At 53.4% G+C, this 23,456-nt stretch overlaps 3 protein-coding genes across 8 annotated transcripts; 2 read left to right on the top strand and 1 right to left on the bottom strand.

Annotated features, from left to right (window-relative positions):
* The first annotated feature begins 1,620 nt into the window (after positions 1-1,620).
* Positions 1,621-8,843, top strand: Plppr2 (phospholipid phosphatase related 2). 2 transcript variants are annotated; one of them, XM_020173246.2, is made up of 9 exons: positions 1,621-1,758; positions 2,408-2,487; positions 3,093-3,281; positions 3,411-3,546; positions 4,445-4,716; positions 5,565-5,741; positions 6,859-6,981; positions 7,328-7,379; positions 7,511-8,843. In XM_020173246.2, the coding sequence occupies exons 2-9, from the start codon at positions 2,422-2,424 to the stop codon at positions 7,852-7,854; spliced, it is 1,359 nt and encodes a 452-aa protein (XP_020028835.2). In that variant the 5' UTR covers positions 1,621-1,758; positions 2,408-2,421; the 3' UTR covers positions 7,855-8,843. The 2 variants fall into 2 exon arrangements, with proteins under 2 accessions (XP_020028835.2, XP_020028837.2); XM_020173248.2 differs by having other exon boundaries at positions 6,859-6,965; positions 7,511-7,691.
* Positions 8,844-13,377: 4,534 nt separating this feature from the next.
* Positions 13,378-22,884, top strand: Swsap1 (SWIM-type zinc finger 7 associated protein 1). 5 transcript variants are annotated; one of them, XM_074054047.1, is made up of 6 exons: positions 13,378-13,650; positions 14,186-18,968; positions 19,271-19,404; positions 21,335-21,615; positions 22,353-22,433; positions 22,747-22,884. In XM_074054047.1, exons 1-2 carry the CDS (start codon positions 13,402-13,404, stop codon positions 14,672-14,674), a joined length of 738 nt encoding a protein of 245 aa, XP_073910148.1. In that variant the 5' UTR covers positions 13,378-13,401; the 3' UTR covers positions 14,675-18,968; positions 19,271-19,404; positions 21,335-21,615; positions 22,353-22,433; positions 22,747-22,884. The 5 variants fall into 5 exon arrangements, with proteins under 5 accessions (XP_073910148.1, XP_073910147.1, XP_020028840.1 ...); XM_074054046.1 differs by having other exon boundaries at positions 21,335-22,433; XM_020173251.2 differs by having other exon boundaries at positions 14,186-18,082; positions 21,335-22,884.
* Epor (erythropoietin receptor) lies at positions 16,499-21,224 on the bottom strand. The gene is made up of 8 exons (XM_020173243.2): positions 20,949-21,224; positions 20,013-20,148; positions 19,476-19,651; positions 19,239-19,396; positions 18,610-18,763; positions 18,438-18,525; positions 17,196-17,283; positions 16,499-17,110 (listed from the first exon to the last, which is right to left on the bottom strand). The coding sequence occupies exons 1-8, from the start codon at positions 21,061-21,063 to the stop codon at positions 16,499-16,501; spliced, it is 1,527 nt and encodes a 508-aa protein (XP_020028832.1). The 5' UTR covers positions 21,064-21,224.
* Positions 22,885-23,456: the final 572 nt, after the last annotated feature.

The following is a 23,456-nucleotide window of genomic DNA, read 5'->3' as shown; positions in this document are numbered from 1 at the left end:
AGCCCTGGAGATCTGGCTCTGTCGCCAATGCCCAAATGGGGAAACTGAGGCCCAGAGACGGAGGGATGCGGCGCCCTCCTCTTTCCCTCAGTGCCCTGCACTTGGGGGAGGACCGCGCTTTCCACCTCCGTTCTTCAGGACCACCCGAATCTATGCTAACATGCCCCGCCCCTGTATGTTAATGAGACACCGGGAGTCCCCGCCCCATTGGATTATGCAAATGAGGGGTCCGGAGGCCCCACCCCTCCCTGGGCCGCGGAGTCTGCGCGGCTCCGCCGGGCCGGGCTGTCCGTGTCTCCATCTCCGCGTCCGCCAGCCCGGCCAGCCTTCCGTCTGTCTGTCCCGCAGCGCCGGGGCAGTCTGGGCGGAGCGGGGCCTCAGGCAGCGGTGGCGGCCTAGACCGGGTGAGGGAGGGGCTTGGGGCGCCCGCTCCCCCGCCCCCGGGGGCTTCCCACCCTGAATCTGCTGGTCCAAGCCAGGACATCGGTTCCTGCGGTCCGGTGCCTCCGGGTCCAGCGCGGGGAGGGGGAGGGGAGGCGACGAGCTGGAGCCTCGGAGGGGTCTGGGGGAGGGGAGCGTGGAGAGGACCCCGGACCTGAGGAGCCAAGCGACGGTGGTGAGGGTGGCTGTGGGTGACTGTGGTTGTGTGACTGTCATTGTGACAGTGTGTGGTTGTGTAACTGTGGTTGTGTGGCTGTGACTGTGTGGCTTCGGGTGTGTCTGCGGGTATGTGTGTGGCTGTTTCCTGTGACTGTCGTGTGACTGTTGTGGGGATCACTCTGATGGTGTGTGTGTCTATGTGGCTATGATGTGGCTTCTGTGGGGTGGCCCTGTGACTGTTTTCGCTGGATGTGACTGTTGGTATCAGTGTGGTTGTATGTATTTGACTGTCATTGTGTGGCTGCTGATGGTGTGTGACTGTTTCATACCCTGGCATATGTCTGTAATCGTGTGCCATGTGGTTCTGTGTGTCTGTGTCATGGCCCATGTATGTGCCCTTATGCGACATGGGGCTGCCTGTGGTTGTGGATGGCTCCGTGTCTCTGCTAGGACTGTCAGCATGGATGAGAGACTGTTAATGTGTGTGGCTGTCATTGAGTGCCTTGTAACTGGGGGTGTGACTCTGTGACCGATTCTGTGACTCCCATTGTGTGGTGACTCTGCTGTGACTTAGGTGTGTTAGCAGCCTTGAGTCTGTGCTCATGAATATTGGTAGGGTGGTGGCTTGTGCGGGGTCGCCTGGTGTGTGTCTCTATGTGTTTGTTGGGGGGGCATGTTTGATCTGTGTGGGTGTCTCTGACAGGCCGTATGCACACTGTGCCTGGTGTGTGTGTGAGTGGTTATGAGTGTCGTGGGTGTTGGGGACCGGTGTGAATGAGCAGGCCTGTCTTGCTCACAGTGAGGCAAGCGCCTAGCACAGCATGCTTGGTCTTCTTTGTGGGGTGAATGGATCCAATGTCATGGGCTGTCTGTGTGTGTGACATTGGGATAGAGGCTGTGGCTTTGTGGGGGGGGCACCAGCGTGGGTGACTCTGGGCACCTGGGACCTCTGGTGACCCTCACTCCACATGTCCCACTACAGAGTGACTCGTGGGTGGAACACTGGACCCACAGTGCCTACCCTTGCCAGCCTGAGCCTCAGTTTCCACATCTGCGCAATGGGAATCACCATCCCAGCCCTGCTGCCCACCAGGAGCAGCTGTGAGTCTGTGGTCGAAGTGGTAGCCTGTAGGAGGAGGCCCTAGGGTTCTTTCACAGGTAAGACCAGGTGGGACAATGGGTGTCAGTCAGTAAGACTGTGTTGGCTCCAGAAGTTCTGGGAACTGAGGTTAGGTTGGAAGGGGACAATCAGGGAGGCAGTGGGCTGGGAGAAGTGAGGAGGAGGGAGAGGCAGCTGGGAGAGAAGGAGGGCCTGGCTATCAGCCCGCACCAGACACCACAGCCCATGGGGATAGAAGTGGGGGCCTCCATGGAGGCCATGGGGGAAGGGACTCAGGAGAGGGACCTGGCAGGGGTAGGGAGCATGCAGCATAGGGTCCCCTGGGGACAAAAGATGGAATCCCCTAAAAACAGGTGGATGTTGGTGCCATAGAGGAGGGGTCCCCCATAAGGCCAGATGATTCTAAAGGCCAAGGGGAGGGGTTCTCCTAAAAAGGTGTGGGGTCACAACCTCCTTTGTAGGCTGCAGAAGGAGGGGACAGCTATAGAATACTTGGGGTCTTTGGCAGAGGTTGAGTGGGTGGTGTGAGGGCAGCCAGGGTGATCAATGGGCAGGCCCAGGGGCCAATGGGGCGGGTCCCGGATTTCAGAGGCGTGGTCACCAGGCTCTCTCTAGTTACCTGGCTCAGGAATGGGGCCAGCAGCTAGGTGGCTAGCTGGAGTTCCCACTCCTTTCCCACCTTCGCAGGCCCAGGCTTCACCATGGCGGGAGGAAGACCTCACCTGAAAAGGAGCTTCTCCATCATTCCCTGCTTTGTCTTTGTAGAGGTGAGGACCCAAGCCTCACCCAGAGAGGAAGCCTGTCTCTTCCTTTCCAACTCCCTCCCTTTACCAGGCCCCTACTTGTACCCATTTTTCTCACCTCCCTGACTCCAGTCCTGCCATCTCTCGATCTGTCACCCCTTGTCACCTTGGGACCTCTGTTGCTGTCCCCTTTCTCTTGAGAAGTCGTTACAAGCTTGAGCTAAGAAGTGCCCCTCTCTGGGGACCAATCCCACTCTGTCTGTACTGCAAGTCTTTGGGCAACTGAGCCTCAGTTTTCTGATCCATAAAATGGACGTAATAACTGGGCTGGTGGCACACACTTGTAATCCCAGCACTAGGATCTCAAGTTTGAGGCCAATCTGGGCTACACGATGAGACCCTGCCTCAAAAAGGGAGAGTGCATAAGTAGAGTCCCTCTTTCCTTGGGATGTTAGGAAGGCAAAATGTACTAATTCCCTCCTCCCTCCCCTTTGTCTTGGTCTCTCTCCATCTTCCACTGTTTGTCTCTCTCCCTCCATCTCTCTTCATCTCTGTGTCTCTGTCTGTGTAGCCTCAAAGCCTCTGACCTCCTCTTCTCTCTGCCTCTCTCCTGATCTGGCTGGGTGCAGTCTGTGCTGCTGGGCATTGTGGTCCTGCTGGCTTACCGCCTGGAGTTCACAGACACCTTTCCCGTGCACACCCAGGGTTTCTTCTGCTATGACAGTACCTATGCCAAACCCTACCCAGGGCCTGAGGCTGCCAGCCGAGCACCCCCCGCCCTCATCTATGCCCTGGTCACTGCTGGGCCTGCCCTCACGGTGAGATGGTGTGGGTCGCCTTGGTCGGACCGTGGGGAGGACTTCTTTCAGGAGGCAAGAAGGCCAGGTGGGGGCTGGTGGAGTCTGGGCTTGAAGGCCAGGAAGACCCCACCTTGGTCTTGTCCACAGATCCTGCTGGGGGAGCTGGCACGTGCCTTTTTCCCTGTGCCACCCTCAGCCAGCCCCATTGTTGGGGAGAGCACCATCGTGTCTGGGGCCTGCTGTCGCTTCAGCCCTCCGCTTCGGAGGCTGGTCCGCTTCTTGGGTGAGAGATGCAGCCCAGGGTCAGCCCTATGGTTCTGGGGAGGGAGGTGGGTGCAGAGGCAAAGGGATATGGGGTAGCTTAGCCATAGTAAGAATTCCAGGTGGTAAGGAAAAAGTCCTAGAATTGCCAGGAACTTCGGGGGTCAAAGAGGGACTTGGGCTCAAGCCAAACGTAATGGAGAATCCAGAGAAATGAATGGGGCCTAATCCAAGCAACTGTGGAAGAAGGGTGAAGAAATAGGATGAGGGAGCAGGGTGTGGTGGTATGCACAGGAAGATGAGGCAGGAGGATCGAGAGTTTGAGGCCAAGTTGGGCTACTTAGAGGGCAGTCTCAGGCAGAAAGAGGGGGCCACTCCTTTGGCCAACCACAATAGGGTCCCAAGGCAGGGAGATGAGATTCCCTGTCACTTAAATGGGGCCCCAGTCACAATTGGTGACTGTGGGGTAGGGAGCCAAACTCATCCAAAACAGTTTTCCCAGGGACAGAGGGCTGGAGAGCCACCTCTGGGTGATTAGTACCCCCTGGGGAAGAGCGGTCAACTCAGCAATAGAGGGTCCAGGGTCAAGTACAAGGAGGTCCAGAAATGCCACCAAAATTTTCCTAGGAGTTCCCAGATGTGGACTCAGTCCTGATGTGATGGTGTTAGGGGTTTCAGCTTTCTTGCATCTCCAAGGGAGGGACCAGTTCCTGGGTAGTCCCAGAAGGACAGAGTCCAAATGTATTATAGTGAGGGTCCCAGAGGACAGAGGTCCCCGAATGCCATAATGGGGCCCAGGTTGGCGTTAATGGCGACCACAGGCACAGCGAGACCAGAGGCCCAATGAAGCCATAATGAAGGAGGACCAGAAGGACATCAGGGCCTGGGGCCTTGAACTCCTTTCCTCCCCCTACCGACAGGTGTGTACTCCTTCGGCCTCTTCACCACGACCATCTTCGCCAACGCTGGGCAGGTGGTGACCGGCAACCCCACGCCGCACTTCCTGTCAGTGTGTCGTCCCAACTACACGGCCCTGGGCTGCCTACCGCCCTCGCCTGACCGGCCGGGGCCTGACCGCTTTGTCACTGACCAGGGTGCCTGCGCTGGCAGCCCCAGCCTGGTGGCCGCCGCGCGCCGCGCCTTTCCCTGCAAGGACGCAGCCCTCTGCGCCTACGCCGTCACCTACACAGCGGTGAGCACCGGGGGAGCTGCGGGGTCGGACGTGGGGGCGTGAGCTGGGTGGTCTGGCGGAGGGTCATCCAGGCTGAGCCTTGGATTCCTATTTCCATGAGGCACACCCCAGTGCTATGACCCCGCCCCTTGGGCGAAGTCTCCTCAATGGAGGCACTGACTCCTCCCCTCTGGTCTCAGCCACGCCTCCTGCCCCAGTAATACCATGCTCAGGAGAGGGTGTTGACTGCCCTTTGGGATCGGGACACTGGCCTTGTAGGTCTCTGCCCCTTGGCATTCCATGAGGCTACAGACCCTAAGGGGGGGCTTTGACTCCTCCCCCCGTTGCCCTGGCCATGCCCCTATTCTCGACTATGCCGGCCTTCTAATTCCCCCATGATTTTTCTTAGTTACATTCTCTGTTGCATTGACTCCTTTTACTGGCCTCTGGGTTGATGTTCCTAATCCTGTCAGTGGTTCCCTGGGGCTCGGGATGTCACTTCCTGGAGGCCCTGGACCTTCCCCTTGACTCGCTTCACATACTCCCACCCTACTTATGTGGGCAAGCATCTTTCCCCATCTGTGACTATCCTGAGGGGACACATGAACCTCTGATCCTGACCTCTGCTCTTTAGAGCACTGGCCATGTCCCCTACAGGCGGTGCCCATGGGATTCCACAACCCCAATTCCTGCAGCCCTCACTGCCACCGCAACTCCTGACCTCTCCATTTGCCCTTACGGTCACACCCGCATCTTTGCAAGAAACCCCTGGGAGTCCATTACACGTTGTCGGAGACCCTGGCCACGTCCTCCAGCCTTGATACCCCTGGGTTCAGCCGCTTCATCACTGATCAGTCCGGCTCCCACAGATGTACGTGACCCTAGTGTTCCGCGTGAAGGGCTCCCGCCTGGTTAAGCCTTCTCTCTGCCTGGCCCTGCTGTGCCCCGCCTTCCTGGTGGGCGTGGTCCGCGTGGCAGAGTACCGCAACCACTGGTCTGACGTCCTGGCTGGCTTCCTGACTGGATCGGCCATAGCCACCTTTCTGGTGAGTCCTCAGTCCACCTATCTCTGCATGGGAGACCCCTTCATCAGCCCCTGACCCAACAGGCAGGACTGCATGATGATGAGGGGTGTCAACACTACGTTTACCTTTGGTGAGTTCTTTAATCTGACCTTGCCTGATACCATCTCTGAATGAAATGGGACAACAGGCCCAAGATCACAGTAAAGCACACCCAGAGTGCAAATTCTAAGGAGACACCAGAACTCAGCAATCCAGAGAAATATTTTAATGAAGTGTTTTTGGTTTTTTTTGGTTTTTGGTGACACTGGGGTTTGAACTCAGGGCCTGATGCTGGCTAGGCAGGCACTCTACCACTTGAGCCACTCTATAACCCTTTTTTCTGTTGGGTATTTTTGAGGTAGGGTCTCGTTTCCCCCCTCCCCTACCCCAGGCTGGCCTCGAATCACAATACTCCTGATCTCTGCCTCCTAAAATACCTAGGATTACAAATGTGAGCCACCAGTGCCTGGCTTAGTGAAACATTTTTTAAAAAATCAAAATTCATGCCAAACAATCACAGGGTCAAAAATGTAAATAAAGACAGGTCGAATTCTGTCCTTGCCTTACTTGCCATACCCTATTCCCAGCCCTGCCGGATAAATAATAACAATATCCACTTTTGAGTAAGGTGGAAAGAGCTGTGTTTAGGGCATAGCACTGTAAAAACATTAGCTGTCTTTAAAAACCTGAACCTCAACCAGGAGTGGTACACACTCTGTAATCCCAGCTACTCAGGAGGATTGTGAGTTCAAGGGCAGTCCAGGCAAAGTTAGTGAGACCCTGTCTCAAAAGGAAAATAAAAGAAATGCCAAATGGTCTGGGGGCATACCTCATGTGGTAGAGTGTCTCATATGCACCAGGCCTTGGAGGTTTAATCCCCTGTACCTCAAAGAAGAAGAAAAAACAAAACCAAACCCTTAGTATCTTTCCTTTTTGGCGGTACTGGAATTTGAACTCAGGACCTTGCACTTCCTAGGCAAGCACTCTACCCCTTGAGCCACTCCTCCTCCAGCCCTCTGTTTATCTGAAAAATAGGGATGATATTTACATAACTCCTATTACTGGACTCATGCCTCAACACACTCCCCCCCCATCCCAGGTCACCTGTGTCGTGCACAATTTCCAGAGCCGGCCACCCTCTGGCCGAAGGCTCTCCCCCTGGGAGGACCTGGGCCAGGCCCCCACCATGGACAGCCCCCTCGAAAAGTTAAGTGTGGCCCAGGTAAGGGGGGCCGGGGGCTGCTCCCGGCTGGAAAGGGTGGTGGGTGGAGGGGGACCAAGGAGTCAGGAAGTCAGGCAAGAGGTTGGGGGGGGGTGGGTCTAAGGGCTGTGGCGGGTCTAAGGGCTGTGGGGAGCTACAGGGGTCTCCCATGTGTATGAACCAGGAACTAGTGAGGGAACAGCCCTAAATGGAAGATTGCACATTCTGTCCCTTCCAAAGGGACACTGTTAATCCAGAGCGTGCTGGTTGTTTTTTCCACCGGCTCTCTGCCTAATGAGCCCCTCTTGGCTGTGGATGATGGTGTCCGGGGGTCCTCTAGCCCCTTCCCTCTGCCTCTTTGTCTCAGGAATCCGAGGCCTGCAGGCCGCATTCGACACCGGCACGGCTCACCCCATCCAGTGAGTGTTGGGGAAGTTGGGGGATAAACAGGGAGACTTCCAGATGGGTGGCCATCTCAGTGGTCTCACCTAGGCTTTTGTGGTCACCTCCCAAGCTTTCTAATCCTTTCTGTCTGACTCCTGACCTCTAGAGCCGCAGAACTGTGCCCGCCGTGGCCACCTGATCCCCAGCTGCGTGTCCTCAAGGGCCCCAGCCATGTGTTCCTCACCCCGTGTGCCCCGCCCTCGATTGAGGTCTGAGCCGACGCCCCTGCCTCTGCCCTTACCCCTACCAGCGCCAACTCCCAGCCAGGGCCCTTCACCCTCCTCTCCTGGGCCAGGGGGGCCAGGTGGGGGTGGTGGCCGTGGCCGGAAGCTCCTGCTGCCCACACCCCTGCTGCGGGACCTGTACACCCTTAGTGGACTCTATCCCTCCCCCTTCCACCGGGACAACTTCAGCCCTTACCTGTTTGCCAGCCGTGACCACCTGCTGTGAGGCCCACCACCCACCAAGAATCCACCCATGTCCCCATTTCTTCCCTGCCACGCGTGTGTGTGCGTGTGCCATGTGAGTGCCAAAGGCCCCTACCCCCAAACCAGCCAGGCCCAGACATCAGAAGATGGCTGGAAGAACAATTGAGGGAACCTCTTGCCTCTCTTGCCTACTGGGGTATCTCAGTAGGCAGAACTGCCAGGTGGGCCCTGCCCCACTAGGATTGCCCTTTTAAGAGCTAAAGTTCGATCTAATTGGTCACTGCTCAACCTATGAGAGCTTTCAGTTCCTAGAATTCTATCCAAAAGGAGTTACTCCAGCCAATGGAAGCTTCCCTGTTACTTCTTAGAATCCTCAGGCAAGAGAGCAACTCCAGCCAGTGTTCAGTGTCTGAACAGCCAATAGGAGCTCTTGGCTTTCAGACTTTCTAGAGTGGGTGGGTATGATTCCAGTCAATGGGGGACCGCCCCTGTCTTAAGCATGCACAGAGGCGAGGAGGAGATGGGTCACCCTGTGTCATCAGGTCCTCTCTCTTCGGAATCACGGAGTCCAGTTGGAGGGTGGGGGCAGGCTCCCCCATGGCAGGGCCTTGGGGTACCCCTTTACCCCTTAACCCCTCCCCTGCGTGCACCATCTCCCCCATCCCCTCCCAACTCACTACTTAAACAGGGCTTGCCCCAGTTCAGAGGTTTTGGGGTTCAGGGTGCTTTGTCTCTCCTTGCCTGTGCCCAGGGCACCCCCAAACCCTTCTGTTATTTGTTAGGGCTGTGGGAAAGGACGTTTTTTTTCTTGGAACCCACCTCTGTTCCTCACACTGCCTCAGCCTCATGAAGACATACCATCTTGGGGCACATAGGTGGAGCAGAGGGGGCTCCCCAACCCCAAGCAGCCAAAGGCAGTGGGCAGAGGAGACATGCCCTCCTTTCTTGCCCCTCCTCATCTTTAATAATGACCTGGCTTCTCTCTTTAATAAAGACCTGTTTGTAACAGAAGCTTGGCCACTTGCCTGCCTCCGCCGGGTGGTCGGGTGTGGAGGACTGCGATTGTAGGTCTATATGGCTGTGGAGCTGGGCGTGGGTGTATTGTCACAGTGTATCTGAGGACAATCATGGAGAAGCAGTGTGTGACTATGGGGCCAACAATATGGTTCACAATCCTAGCTAAGGTCCAGGCGTGGTGCTGCATGCCTGTAGTCCCAGGAGACTGAGGTAGGAGAATTACTGTCCAAGGGTGGCCTAGGCAAAAGCAAGAGACCCTATCTGAAAAATAAAAACTAAAAACAACAGGACAGGGGGCATGGCTCAGGTCCTGAGTTCAATCCCCAGTATCACAAAAAAAAAAAAAAAGAAATCCTGGCTCAGCATTTTTGGTTGTGCACCCTCAGGAAAGTAAATTAACCTCTCTGTGCTCTTGTTTCTTCATCTGACAGCTGCACAAGTCAATAAGACACACAAATACATATGCCTGTGTTCCCTCTGCAGCTGGCTTGTTTTGGATAAATGGCCATGGTGCAGAGGGCATAAGGGAAAGGGTGAGGAGACCCTGAGGGTCTTGAGAGTGAAGGCGAATGCTAAGAGGCACCAGGATCCTCCAAGCTAAGCCCTTGCTGCCTGGGTGAGAGCAGATGGACAGCTTGTGTGCTTGTGCCAAGTCATGTGCTGTAATTTAGGCATAGGGGCTATAGCAATGAACAGAACAGTGTCTTTTGGATATTTCCCCAGGCCCCAGTAGGGGTGTTATGCAGGACAGTACTTACACCAAATTACCTTTCAAAAATGGGGGGAAACATGAATTCCAAACTTCAGGATCAAGGATTTAGGTAAGAATGGGATCTCTCTCTCTCTCTCTCTCTCTCTCTCTCTCTCTCTCTCACACACACACAGTCTGAAGTCTCCTTGAAGAGATGAACTATAAAAGGAGGGGAAGGAGGGAGCCATGTAAATATCTGGGGGAGGGTAAGCATTCCAGGCAAAGGGAACAGCAAATGCAAAGGCCCTGAGGTGGGAACATTCCTGATGTTTGCAGGGAGTGGCAAGGAGGTCCATGTGGCTGGAGTGGAGTGAGGGAGTGGGAGATACAGGAAGAGGAATTTGGAGAGAGCGCTGAAAGCAGAGGATAGCCAGGATCATGGAGACCCTTGACTGACCGACCAAGGCTGTTTCCAGAGCTCACACACCTGAGATCCATGGAAACCTTCTGAACTTGATGCTGTTTCCACCGGTCCAGGTAGAAGCAAAGCCTCAACACCGCAGACAGCACATATATGCGCGCAGCTGACGCTGTCCGCGGTGCTGACAGGACCGTGGGCGTCAGAGTGTGGGGGCTGGGCCTGCTGAGGAGAGGAGGATGGCGACAGTAGCCCTAGTCTTGCCCCCACTCACAGCCCAAGATGGGTAATCTTAGGCAGAGTACACAGTCTGAGCTTTTCTTCCTTATTCCAAAACTTTCTTGAGCTGGGGTGTAGCTCAGAGGTAGAGCACTTGCCTGGCATGTGTGAGGTCCTGGACTCCAACCCCAGCTATGAAAAAAAAAAGTAAAAAGCTTTCTCCACGTGCCCCTGTGGGTCTCAAAGCATTGACCAAAACAGAGCTCTGCTTTTAGAATGTAACTCAGAACATGATCATCCTCTACTCAAAAACCTCTCCAGCCTGGGTGTGGTGGCTCACTTCTGTAATCCCAGCTATTCTGGACACAGAGACTGGGGTGGTTGCATTTTGAGGCCAACCAGGCAAAAAGATAGAACCAATCTTAATTAATAAGCCAGGCATAGTGACACAGACATGTGGTCCCAGCTACATGGGGGGCCATAGGTAGGATGATCGATCAGGGATTGAGGCCAGCCTGGGGCAAAAACTTGAGACATTATCTGAAAAGCAAAAAAGGCTGAGAGTGTGGCTCAAGTGGAAGAGCACCTGCCTAGGAAGCATGAGGCCCTGAGTTCAAACCACAGTACCAAAAAACAAATAAAAAAACTCTCCATGGTACTCTAAGTAAAAGCCAATTTACTCTGCCTAGCACATCTGGTCCCTGACCACCAGGTGCCATGATGCAGACCAGCACTAGGGAGGCTGAGCAGGAGGATCTCAAGTGTGAGGTCAGTCTGGGCTACATAATGACACCAACTTAAAAAAAAAAAAGAAAATGTAAAGAAAACCCAAGCTCTTCCCAGTGCTTCAGTTCTTTTGCACTTAATAGGTGTGTTCTCCTAGAAGGTTCAAAGGCTCTTTGCCTGCATACGTGCGCTTCCCCTACTCCTTCAAGCCCTTGCTCCTCCTATACTGTTAAAGCTCATTATTAGTGGTCACTTTTTATTCCACTTTCTGGGATGTCAGCACCACCAAGAAGATGGGCCCTGAGTGCCCAGAACAAGCCCTGGTATACAGTGGGTGCTCAATAAATATTTGTTCGACAGGGGTGCAGCTCAGTGATAGAGCACTCGCACTGGGTAGCATTGTAAAAACTAAAACATGAATGAATGAATCACTTGGGCACAGTGATAAACTGAGAGGCACATACTGACTCTGAGCTGCTGGTTTCCCTGCCCCTCACTGCTGGGTTCAACTCTTCCTAGAGCCTTTTTTTTTTTTTGGTATTGGGGTTTGAACTCAAGGTCTCACTCCTGCTACAACTTGAGCCATTCCAACAGCCCCCCTTTTTTTTTTGTATTGGGTATTTTTGAGGTAGGGTCTTGCAAATTATTTGCCCAGGGTGGCCTCAAACCACTATATTCCTGATCTCTGCCTCCCCCCACTATATTCCTGATCTGTGCCTCCCTTGTAGCTAGGATTACAGGCGTGAGCCGCCAGCCCCATGATCCACGGATTCTCTCTATGGTAAGCACCCTTCTGTGAAGACACGAAGGTAGACTTCTGAAAAGTGGGAGAAAGAACTGTGTTCTTAAGAGATTTACCAAACGTCTACATCTCTGCTAAATGTCCTCACCCACCCTACACCTATAAGCCAGGTGCTGTGCCAGCAGCTGGAGGACCACAGTGAACAAAACAAGCACCTTAGCCTTCTGGAGTTGACATTCGAATAGGGAGTGATGCATAATGTAGGAACTGATGTTGGTGTTGAAGAGAAATAAACTAATTTATTTAAGCCGGGTGTAATGGAACGCACGCGTATTCCCAGGTACTTTGGAGGTGCAAGCAGAAGGATCTTAAGTTCGAGACCAGTCCAGGCAGTTTTGAGGCCCTATTTCAAAAAAAAATTTTTTTTTTCAAAAGGGGCCAGGGAGGCCCTCAAGTAGTAGAACACTTGAGTGTGAAGCCCTGCGTCCAATTCCAGCACCGCGACCACAATTTAAAAAAAGAAAAGTGCTGTGGTGTGTGTTTGTACACCGCGTGTGGGAGTGTGTGAATATGGGACAGTGTATATGGAATGCTTTGTGTCAGATAGACGGAGCTAAGCATGTGAGTGATAGAGGTTTTGGAATGGAATTCCTGCAGAGATGTTATGGGGGGTGGGGGGTGCGCAGAAGGGTGTAGGGGTGCCCAGCTGTGTGAGTGGGTGTATTGGGGGATGTTGTCAAGCTGTTTTCTGGCCCCAGAGGGAGAGAGAAGCCCAGGAAATGACAGTTCCGCCCTGCCCCTGGGTCTCCAGGCAACCGCACCACTTTGAAGTTACCAGGAGACCAGGTTGCCGAGGCAACAGTGGCGTGAGTGGCAGCTCTGGGCGAAGTGATCATGATCGCTCACCTTGTTTCTTCCTCTCTTCGTTTCTCATCAGTCCCACCTTCCTTCTTTCATTGATTTAAAGAAAATATATTTGAAGATCTAGAACGTGCTAAACACTGTTCTCAGTCCTGGGGAGACTGAAGTGAATAAGGCAAACGAGGTCCCTTACAGTCTCTCCCCTTCATTCTCCCAGCCCCTCTTTCTCTCTATAATCGTTTGGATTATATTATTCCCCTCCTCCAGCACAAGCAACAATCAAGAGGCTCCCAGGCCAGAGAAGAGTTAAGGCGAGAGCCCTTTTCTCACAGACCCTCTTAGCTGCTGACTTTTTTTGCACAAGAGCGTGCCTTAGCTTAGAGCCCCATACAAACACTTGTGCCCATATTTAGGCATGCAGACAGGCAGGAAAACAGTTCACACCGCTCTCCGGCTCTCAGTTGTCATTGGGTGACATTCGGAAAAACACAGATACATGCCCACAACAATACTGTTCTGAGCTATGATGAGCCCATTTTACAGGTGAGCGAATTGAGGCTAGGTAATATGTCAATGATTTGGGCCTGCTGCCTCCAACTCTCAACCTTTACATTTGTCTGATTAGTTAACTAACTCACAATATTAGCATTCAAGCTCCTTCCTCCTGCGGATTCTCTCAGAGGAAGGGTTTATCTCCCATCAACGCCTCGTTCCTCCACGCTCAGGTCGTGTTTTCCCTTCATTCACCAAGGGCGGAGCTACCAAAGCGATCTAAGTTTGATGGACAGTTCCAGGGACTAATAGAAAAGTTAAGTGCACTGTAACCAATGAGGCCTTGGTTTGGGCGGGACTAAGGCTGGGACTGCGCCATCGATTGGACAGAAGTACATTGCTAATGGCGGAGACACTGAGGCGGGTGCTAAGCACGGGCAGCACGGCTGGGACTTGGGAGGGTAACACCGTTGAGGCCGGACCCCCTTTGCTGCTGATCGGCGCCCCAGGCTCTGGAAAAACAGCGTTGCTATTTTCGGCGGCCCTGGAGGTGGCAGGAGAAGGCCGAGGCCCTGTCCTCTTCCTGACCCGGAGGCCTCTTCAGAGCCTGCCTCTCCGTAAGAGAGCAGCACTCGATCCTTTACGGCTCCAGGTAACAGTGGGGCGGGACCTGTGGCATACTAGGCTATGGTGGGGTATCGGGGATTGAATGACAGATAAGCAGGCCAATAGCAGAGGTGACAGGTGGGCCAGCCGGAGCAGTTATAATGGGGTGGAGTCGGGAATGCGCGAAGGGTGGGACCATGAGGAGCTTTGTTACGATTGAGTGAAATTTCATCCAATGATAGGGTGGCATTAGCGAGAGGCGCTGTCCAAAGGATGGAGTCAGGGTTGAAGGGGTGGAGCTAAGCGTGGGTCTAGTCTAGACTGGAGTTTGTTTCACTTGAGTCAGGTTGTCAAGGCTTGGGTTAGATTGAGATGTTGGGGGTAGGTTTTCCGGTAAAGGTTGCCTGAGAGATTTGGCACAAAAAAATCAAAGACTTGTCTTTAGATAATATGTAGCAGTGTGCTAGAAAAAAGTATTCTGGGCAGGGGCTTCATCCTGGAACCAGTTGCCTGGCAGCCATCGTGGGAAGTCTGTCCTCCTTTGCTGAATTTTGCCTTTTCCTTCTTTTCCAATTTTCTAGAAGATTCGCTTCCAGTACCCACCATCTACTGGAGAGCTTCTCCGGCTTCTGTGCTCTGCCCATGAGTCCCAAGGGCCTGTCCCCTCCCTTCTGCTGCTGGATGGCCTGGAGGAGTACCTAGCAGAAGACCCGGGGTCCCAGGAAGTCGCCTACTTGGCTGCCTTGCTTCTGGATACAGCATTCCACTTTAGCCACCGACTGGGATCCAACCGGGACTGTGGGCTCATGGTGGCCCTGGAGACCCAAGAAGAAGCAGACAGTGGTGATGGCCCGCAGCTGGCACTGCTCCAGCGGTATTTCCCTGCCCAGTGTTGGCTGCAGCCAGATGCATCAGGCCCAGGCGAGCATCGCCTCCGAGTCTGCCTGGAGCCAGGTGGGTTGGGCCCCAGGGCAGAGTGGTCGGTGATTTTCCAGGCAGATGGAGAGATGACCACCCAGCCTACTAACCCCAGCTTCAATAAGACTTTGAATGCTGGAGGCCAGCCCTGAGCTCTAGATGCCTCAGTTTCCCATTGTGGGAATACTTACTTTGGAGACATGCATATTCAAAGACTTAAGGAATATAAAGTTCTTTTTCTCTTTTAAAACTAGCATTTATAGGGACGGGGAGTCTGACTCAGTAGTAGAGCACATGCCTAGCATGCTCAGTGCTCTGGGTTCCATCCCTAGCACCACAAAAAACAAATACTGGGGTTTGAATTCAGGGCCTACACCTTGAGCCACTCCACCAGTCCTTTTTTTGTGTTGGGTATTTTTGAAATAGGGTATTTCAAACTATATGCCTGGTCTGACTTTAAACTGTGATCCTCCTATCTCTGCCTCTTGGGTAGCTAGGCTTACAGGCGTGAGCCACCAGCACCCGAGCCTAGCATTTTCATGTACAAATTATACCCAATCAACATTGATTTTTTGGGGAGTGGGGATGGGGGTATGGAATTTCAACTCATGGCTTGCATTTGCTCTTCCACTTGAGCCACACCACCAGTCCATTTTGCTCTGGTTATTTTGGAGATGGGATCTTAAGAATTGTTTGCCCAGGCTAACCTCAATCTGTGATCCTCCTGTTCTCAGCCTCCCAAGTAGCAGGGATTACAGGTGTGAGTCACTCATACCCAGCTCAACATTGATTTTTTTTTTTTGAGTTACATAAAGAGTTTCATAATAAATCTTCTGAGGCTTCCTTCTTTGCCCATTCAACATTGTCACTAAGATTCAACCACATTTTCTAATCCAGTCATTTTTTTTCTCAGTTGCATATTATTCCATGGTTGACTATACCCAATTTATTCTGCAGAGTGACTTATTTGTGACTCTGGACATTCTTGCACATGTATACTGGTACGGATATGTTTTTCAGATATATATACTTAGAAGTAGAGTTGCCGCAGCATAAGGTATGCATATTTTCAGCATTCTTAGGTCATATCATACTGTTTAAGAGTGAGTCAACCAGAACTGCCAATGAGTCATGTGATGGCAGTTGGTGTCATCACAGTGCTTTTTAAAACCATGGTCGGATTCAGAACAAAGCCCTATGAGTTACTGTTGTGGTTATTAGTAGTAGAAGAGACTAGAGGCTCACTAAACAGCTTGCAGGACCCACTTTCACTGGGTATACAACTAAACTACATTTCTCAGCATACCATGGTTCTACATGGGATCACATGACTGTTTCTAACCAATAAACTGAAAGATGCCATTTTCAGGCCAGCTCCCTAAAAAGACCCATGAACTATTCTATTACTGTTACTGACTGACAAGATATAGAGGATCTACAAGGACCCCAAGATGAACCTAAGGGAAGAAGGAGCTACAGACCAAAAGAGTTCAGGCCTCTGAATCATCCCAGGGATGGCTGTCCACGTGTTTGAATTGAGATAGGAGAGAGAAATCACCTAATAGCTTAAACACTCCTAAGAGTGTTAGGAGCTGCTTGTTTGGCAGCTAGCATAACTTATAATGGGTATTTTATTAGATGAATCTTCAAATTGCCTAGTACCAAATTTCATAGTGAGCTCAAGGTTTTTGCTGGCTCTGTGGCCTATGCCCTGGGAAAGACAAAATTTTCTTGGTCTTTGTAGAAGTAATGGTAGAAAAACATGTATATTTATATATGTACAAAAAGAAAACTATACATCTTTCAAATACTTCAAGGGTGTGACTTCCTGAGCAGGATGAGTTAGGCAAACAGACAAGGTCAGCAATGCCCTTAGCCCTGAGGGCAGCCTCATCGTTCCAATTCAGTAAGTCTTGGGCCTAGACTGGGTGGCATTTGGGTTATGTTGGATTGCTAAGCATCTATAGACTGGAGTCCTAAGAGCAGGCCATATAGCTGGGGGGCAGAGGCTCAGGGGCCGGAACTAGGCTGTTCTCATATGAGTGGGAGTAGGGGTCATCAGCCAAGTCCCCATGGGCTCCCTGGGAGCCTCCTGAGCTGTAATCAGTTGAGATGCCTGAGTCAGACACCACAAGGTACAGGTACTTCAGGTTGGGTGGGGTAGGGGGCAGCACAGGGCGCAGTGCCTGTGGGCACAAGAGCTGGGAGCTGGGATCCAGGATGGTGTACTCAAAGCTGGCAGCCGAGGTCCCCTCTGGCACAGCCTTCAAGACCAAGACAGAAGAGTGAGAGGATGCTTCAGAGCCTTCATCCACGTCCTGTATGTCCACACTACCACCAGGCCCTGCGAAGTCCTCATTGCATGGGCTCTGGGGTAGCAACCACTTGTCCAGCACCAGATAGGTATCCTGAGCATGCTCAGTGCCTACTGGCTCCAGCAGGGGCCCCTCATCATCAGCTCTTGGCTCCATTGCCTGGGTCATCCCCCAGCAGTGCTCGGAGAGGACTTCTAGGCAGGCAGGTGGTTCCTCCGTGAAGGGGGTACAGGGGCTCCACCACAGACAGTCATCATGGTGGGACAACCACAGCTGGAGAAACAGCAGCAGCCTGCTCAGAGGCCTGGGCTTTGGCCTCCAGCAGCAAGTCTGCCCCAGACACAACCCAGCCACTTACCTGGAAGTTACCCTTGTGGGTGGTGAAGAGGCCCTCAAACTCTCTCTCAGGACTTGGGATGCCAGGCCAGATCTTCTGCTTTAGAGTCCTGTGGAAGTGGAAAGAAACAGGCTGGAGGTGTGGCTCAAGTGGTAGAACACTTGCTTAGCAAGTGGGAGGCCCTGGGGTCAATCCCCAGTACTGCCAAGGAGAAAGCAAAAACGAAAACATTGTGTATGCTGATAATCCCACACTTGGGAGGCTGAGACAGGGGATCACAAGTTCAAGGCCAGCTTGGGCCACACAGCAAGACCCTGACTCAACAAAACAAAAAGAGAGGATAGAAACAGGTTCATGGACATGTCATTGAATACATACCAGCACCCTCTCAGCCCCCAGTCACAAGGGCACAAAAACTGGATCATAGTGAAAATGAAGAGGAAGGATTGAGAAGCAGGGGCTTTGGCTGAAGCATTAGCAAGGACCTAAGAAAGAGCAACTGGAACAGAATTTTGAAGGATGCATAGGAGTTCAATAGGTACTGACTCATATGCCCTTGAATCCTGTCTAGGCTTTGCCTGAAGGTCCATAAGGCACTTTTTCTGTGGTTCCCTGATAGATTCAAAATAAAATCCAAGGTTGAGGCTGTAGCTCACTGGTAGAGGATACACTTAGCACTTTTACTCCCAGGAACCAAACAAAAGAACAAATCCAAACTCCTTCCCACAGTCCTGCAGAAGTTGCTGCATGATCTGACTCCTGTCGCCTTGTCATTCACCACTCCCCCTCACACTCTGCTCCAGCCCATTAAGTCCATCTGATTGATCTGACGAAGTTGGTGACATCAGGAAAACAAAGTAGCAAAGGAATCCAAGAAGGAGCAGCCATGGAGGTGGAAAGCAAGCCAGGTAAATGCTCCCCAGAGCAGAGGATTTTAAATGAGTCTGCATCTGGTCTGGTTTGCATACCAATACTGACCTTTTGATCTTTTTTTTTGGGTGGGGGTACTGGTACTGGGACTACACCTTGAGCCACTCCACCAGCCCTTTTTATGATCGGTTTTTTCAAGATTGGGTTTCCCGAACTATTTGGCTGGGCTGGCCTCGAACCACCATCCTCCTGATCTCTGCCTCCCCAGTAGCTAGGATTACAGCTGCTAGGTGACTTTGGGCAAGTACTTGCCCCTCTCTAAGCCTAGCTTTCCCTAGTTAAAGAGGGACATTCCGAGGACAATCTGGGCCAGATGCTGCGGTGGGGGCTCACCGGCGGTGGGACAGCAGGGCAAGCACGGCCAGCAGCAGCAGGATGAGTACCAGGATGAGGGAGAGCGTCAGGATGAGGGGGTCCAAGTCTGGAGACAAGGAGGAGGTCAGAGCGGAGGATTTGCCCGAGTGTTTCGCCCCAACTCCTCCTACACCTCCACCTGGGGTCTCACCGCTAGCCGTCAGCAGAGACGCAGGCTCAGACCAGGCGCTCCAGAAGCCACTGAAACTCGGCTCGGCCATACGCGCGCGAACCGCGAAGGTATAACGAGTCGCACCGCGCAGGTTGCTCAGTACGCACTCTGTGCGGCCTTCCAAGATCTCCACCTGGGGGCGGGGCCCGGGCAAGGGGCGGGGCGAGCAGTCACTAAAGGATGTAGCCAATCAGGGAGAGGAAGCGCCTCGCCCAAGCACTGCTCAGGACCAATGAGTGAAGGGGGCACGGCCTATCTTGGCCCCAGACTAATCAGAGCGAGGGTACCTGATCAAACTGCGGGGGAGACCTGAGCTATATAAAGGCGGACCAGAAAGGGTAGAGTCCCCTGGTGTTTGGGGATTGGAGTTAAGGGGTGAGAGGGAGCTGGGGTTTAGGTGGCCTGGGAAAGCATCGGCAAAGGGGGATATATCGGAAGCCATGGAGTTGTCTTGTGTTCATGGCAATGGGATGTGGTGTACCACATCCCACCTGGAGGGGGCAGGGCCATAGGGTAGGACTCTGTTGGCCATCTGGGCGGGGCTTCGAAATGACGGGGCGGGGTCCAAGGAGCTTTAGCGGGAGATGTGTGATCACGGTGTGCCTCACCCTCTGCGCTCCTCCTGCGCGGTTGCCTGCAGAGACATCCACCTCGTAACGGATGTGGGTCGTCATAGGCGCCCCGGGTGGCGGGAGCCAGCGCAGCACCACGTGGCCGCTCTCGTCCGCTCGGCGCGCCTGCAGCCCGGTGGGGGCGTCCAGGAGCACTGCAGAGGTGAGTTGATCAGGTGGGCGGAGCTGGGCCCTCCTCCCCCCGACCACGCCCCCCCTTCCCAGCGCACTTACCCACTTCGTTGATGTGGATGATACGGTGATACCGCGGAGCACCAGAGGCCCCTGTGACACGCAGCTCTAGGGGCACGAAGCTCGAAGTGTCGGCCGTAGGCAGCGAGCACCAGAAGCGCACCGCGCCGCGGGTGGTGGGCGCCTGGTGCAGACGGCATGGCTTCGAGGGCTCACCCCTGTGCGCCGAGGCATCCAGGAAGAAAGGGAGCAAGTTGGGAGGGAAGCCTGGGGAGTTTGCCAGATCCCGTGTGGAGGCATTTTGGGCACTACCACGGGGGGGGGGCCAATGTAGTGACACCTGAGCCCAGAGTTGGAAGAAGTATTGTCCCAACCAAGAAATGTTTGGGGTCACAGGAATATTCCAGCCCCGGGCCACTAGGGGGTGCGTCCTCCCTGGTCCGCTTCCCCCCATTGAGCAGGACTGGAAGCGCGATCTGTCCCCAGGTCACAGGGGACATCCGAAGCTGCGACCTCCGGGATGTGTGCTCCACCCGCCCTGCTCCATCCCCACCAGTTGGGATTTCAGTTCTGACTCACTCGAGCTGGTAGGAGAAGCTGTAGTTCTGGGAGCCAACCCCGGGGCTCGCCGCTTCCTCCCAGAAACACACCAAGTCCTCCAATCGTTCGGTGAAGCACAGAAGCTCCTCCGTCCCCCAGGCTGCCAGCAAGGCCACTAAGGAGATGGCAGTGGGAGGGGGTCAAGGAAGCCGAGCCCTGTCCACGGGCTACAGCCCCCTTCCCCTCCCTTCTGCCGCCTGTGCGGATCCGATAAGAAAAAAAAGCCCCGCCTCGCCCTCTTCCCCAGCGAGGCCCTCGAGGGGTCCGCAGAGGCGGCGCCCCACGAACTCCCAAGCGCAGGTTGTCTGGCTTACTGGCCCCCCCTACACACACCTGCCTATCCCAGGATGGGCTGAGCTATGCAGACCTCGAGACCTCGGCCCCCAGGCTGCCCGCCCCGCCCCAGCTCAGGACGTGTGCGCCCGTGGGTGTGTGTGAAGAAGGCGGCCCCCTATCGGTCCCGGCAGGCTCCCCGGCTGCCAGATAGCGCCAACCGTGCACCCCGCCCCCCTTCCTCCACTCAGCGGGGCAAGGGATCTGCCACCCGCTCGCAAACCATGTTTACAGTGGCTTGCAACCCGGCCCCTGTGACTCGGACCTCCCTCCCCAAATGGAGGGTCCCGCCTGGTCCCCTCCTCCAAGGACTCAGGCTGCAGGGGCCCTAGATCCACTACCCCCGTCCCATGGAGACTTAGCATGTCCCAGACTCCCTGAAAAGATAAAACAAGAACTTCATGCGCCTCTCTAACTTCTCCTCCAGGACCCAGTCCTGGCACTTGGACCCGCAGCCTGCTTCATCAGATCGGGTCAAGGGATTCAGACACCAGCTTGGTCCTCAGGACCCAGACTGAATTCAGTCCCCAGCATTGCCTTGAAAGACCCATTTTGAGGGCCCACATACAGCCCCAACCTTACCTTTGCTTTCAAACTTGGGATCCAAGAGGTTCGGTGGGGATGTCCAGACAGCCCCAGCAAGCAGGAGACAGAGGGGGCCAACTCGAGGCCAAAGGGGCACCCCGAGGCGGTCCATGATGCTACCCCCGCCCCGGGGAGCCCCGGGAGCGCAGGACTCCTGCCCCCGCCCCTGACAGTCCACAGCTGGGTCAGCAGCTGCCTCCGCCGGACACAGCTGACCAGGCCCTTCCCGGCCAGGAGCCTCTGAGTGGCAGCTCCCCCACGGGGCGGGGCCAGCACGCAGCCCGGGCAGAGATAAGCGCAGGGTGTGGGAGGGGACAGGGGCTCGATGAGGGGCGGGAATAGCACCGGTTGCAATGTTTCTGTCACCATGTGACCTCCAACAGGTAACTTACCTTATCCAAGCTACAATCGTCTGGCCAGGCACCGGTGACTCACGCCTGTGATCCTAGTTACTCAGGAGGCAGAGATCAGGAGGAAAGCGGTTGGAAGCCAGCCTAGGCAAATAGTTCGAGAGACCCTATCTCGAAAAAAACCCACACCCACACACACACACACAAAAAAAAAAAAAAAAAAAAGAAAAAAGAAAGAAAAAGAAAAAAGAAAAGAAAAGCACACAAGCTTCAGTCTTCTGAACTGGCAGAAATCAAGCATTTCAAAAATAAATGTAAGCTGCTGATACACTTGTACTAATCAGTATCTCTCCCAGGTCTGGAAATTAATAAATGAGTAGCTGTTGAATGCGCAGGGCAACGTCCATCTGTGGGACAGAATGCACATGTTTTTCTGTGCGGTATGAGAGTTTGAACTCAGGGCTTTGGAATCGTTAGGCGAATAGGGTTCGGCTTAGCCATGGTTGCAGCCGTTTCTCTGGTTCTTTTGGAGATGGTGTCTTGCTTTTTGCCCAAGCCAGCCTGAACCACTCGCTGCAGGTAGAATGAGCGGCACAAGTTTGGGCTGTCCTATGTCAATGTGAACATAATAACTGCCATGTTAGGACTGTATCCCCTCCCCCTCGAAGGCAGCTTACTGGAAACAACCCACCACTTACACTGGAAAAATCACACCTGGCCCCAAACAATGATAGAAATCCCACTTACTTCACTGTAACCTGTAAGGGGGGCGGGAGAAGGAGCGATACCAAGAGTCGGTTGAGCAACCAACTGACCAAATAACCACTTATCTCCCTTCCTACCCCTGGCAACAAGCCAAACACAAAAATTTTCCTGGCCTAACCGGTTTCCCAGCACCATCCCACTACCCTCCTATAAGTACCCTAGTCTGTAAGGGACTGTGGGTTCTAGCGCGATCTCTCTCTCTCTTTCTCTTTTGCTGCACTAGAGTTTGAACTCAGGACCTACACCAGCCCTTTTTATTTGAAGTTTTTTTTTTTTTTTGAGATAGTGTTAAATGACACTGGTGCAGTCTGTGATCGAAAAACTTCCAAATTCTTGGTCCCTAGTGGAAGAATCCATGGCAGGACAGGTGGGTGTTAAGGGGGTTTATTAAGCGTTAGGGAAGGGAGCATGGTGGGGTCCAGGTGGAATCTGGAGCTGAGAGAGGTGCTTCGCTTCTCTTCTCTAGGTGCTTTTAAAATTTATGCTAATCTATGGGAAGGGAGGAACCAGATGATTCTTATTTAATGATCAATGAGTAGGGAGGTGAGTGGGTGGTTCCCGGCCCAGGGCAGTTCCTGAGCCATTGCGTGGTCAATTTTAAATGTAATATTTTTCTATGAGTCCCATACTTTCTCTAATTTTAGCCTGCCTCAATAGGATCTCCCAATCTATTTGCCCAGGCCCGCTTCGAACCGCCATCCTCCTGATCTGTGCCTCCTGATTAGCTAGGATTACAGGCGTGAGTCACTGGCTCTAGCTCTCTTGCTGGAGACCCCTTTCTGGAGTTCCTTCTCCTGAATAAAACCTGTGCTGACATATTGAGCTGTCTTCTGTCTATCTTTCCATGCCCGTTTTTCAGTTTAACAGCCTGGAACTGCCATGCTCCCAATCTCAGCCTCCCAAATAGCTGGGATTACAGCTATGAGCCGCCAGCACCCAGCTAGTGTGCATATTTTAATAATGTGTAAAGGGGGGGAGGTAACTCCTGTAATTCCAGCACCTGGGAGGTGGAGGCAGGAGGATTGCCATGTTAGAGACCAGCCCAGGATACATAGTGAGAACTTTTCTGAAAATAATAATTATTATAATCTGGAAAGTAATTATAGGCTGGAGGTAATTTAGTGGTACAGGGTTTGCCTAGCCTACTCAGAGTCCTAGGTTGATGCCTAGCAATACACACACAAAGCAATTATAAAACAAACCATAAAAGTTATTCTCTAGGACTGAGCCGCTCATACTGGCTTCCAAACCAGCATCAAAATGCACACGTGAAAAGGGGGCGGGTCCTCATTGCACGTGCCTCCCCCAGACTAGCCAATCAGAGCACACCATTCCCTGGCACACAATTATTGCGTCAGAGTGACCATGTGACCCAAAAGAGCCAATGAGC

The sequence above is a fragment of the Castor canadensis genome, chromosome 14 (assembly GCF_047511655.1).
Source record: "Castor canadensis chromosome 14, mCasCan1.hap1v2, whole genome shotgun sequence".
Lineage (NCBI taxonomy): Eukaryota > Metazoa > Chordata > Mammalia > Rodentia > Castoridae > Castor > Castor canadensis.
Note: the sequence above shows the minus strand (reverse complement) of the source record. Positions and strands in the feature narration are given on the sequence as shown.

Bases quoted from the DNA above. Each gene is read 5' to 3' on its own strand.
- Plppr2 (XM_020173246.2), top strand. From the start codon at position 2,422: ATGGCGGGAGGAAGACCTCACCTGAAAAGGAGCTTCTCCATCATTCCC. The intron at 3,547-4,444 runs GTGAGAGATGCA...CCCTACCGACAG, and splicing joins GAGGCTGGTCCGCTTCTTGG to GTGTGTACTCCTTCGGCCTC. The intron at 5,742-6,858 runs GTGAGTCCTCAG...CCCCCATCCCAG, and splicing joins CGGCCATAGCCACCTTTCTG to GTCACCTGTGTCGTGCACAA.
- Swsap1 (XM_020173251.2), top strand. From the start codon at position 13,402: ATGGCGGAGACACTGAGGCGGGTGCTAAGCACGGGCAGCACGGCTGGG. The intron at 13,651-14,185 runs GTAACAGTGGGG...CCAATTTTCTAG, and splicing joins TCGATCCTTTACGGCTCCAG to AAGATTCGCTTCCAGTACCC.
- Epor (XM_020173243.2), bottom strand. From the start codon at position 21,063: ATGGACCGCCTCGGGGTGCCCCTTTGGCCTCGAGTTGGCCCCCTCTGT. The intron at 19,652-20,012 runs GTGAGTCAGAAC...CTCGGCGCACAG, and splicing joins AGCTTCTCCTACCAGCTCGA to GGGTGAGCCCTCGAAGCCAT. The intron at 19,397-19,475 runs GTAAGTGCGCTG...TCACCTCTGCAG, and splicing joins CATCCACATCAACGAAGTGG to TGCTCCTGGACGCCCCCACC.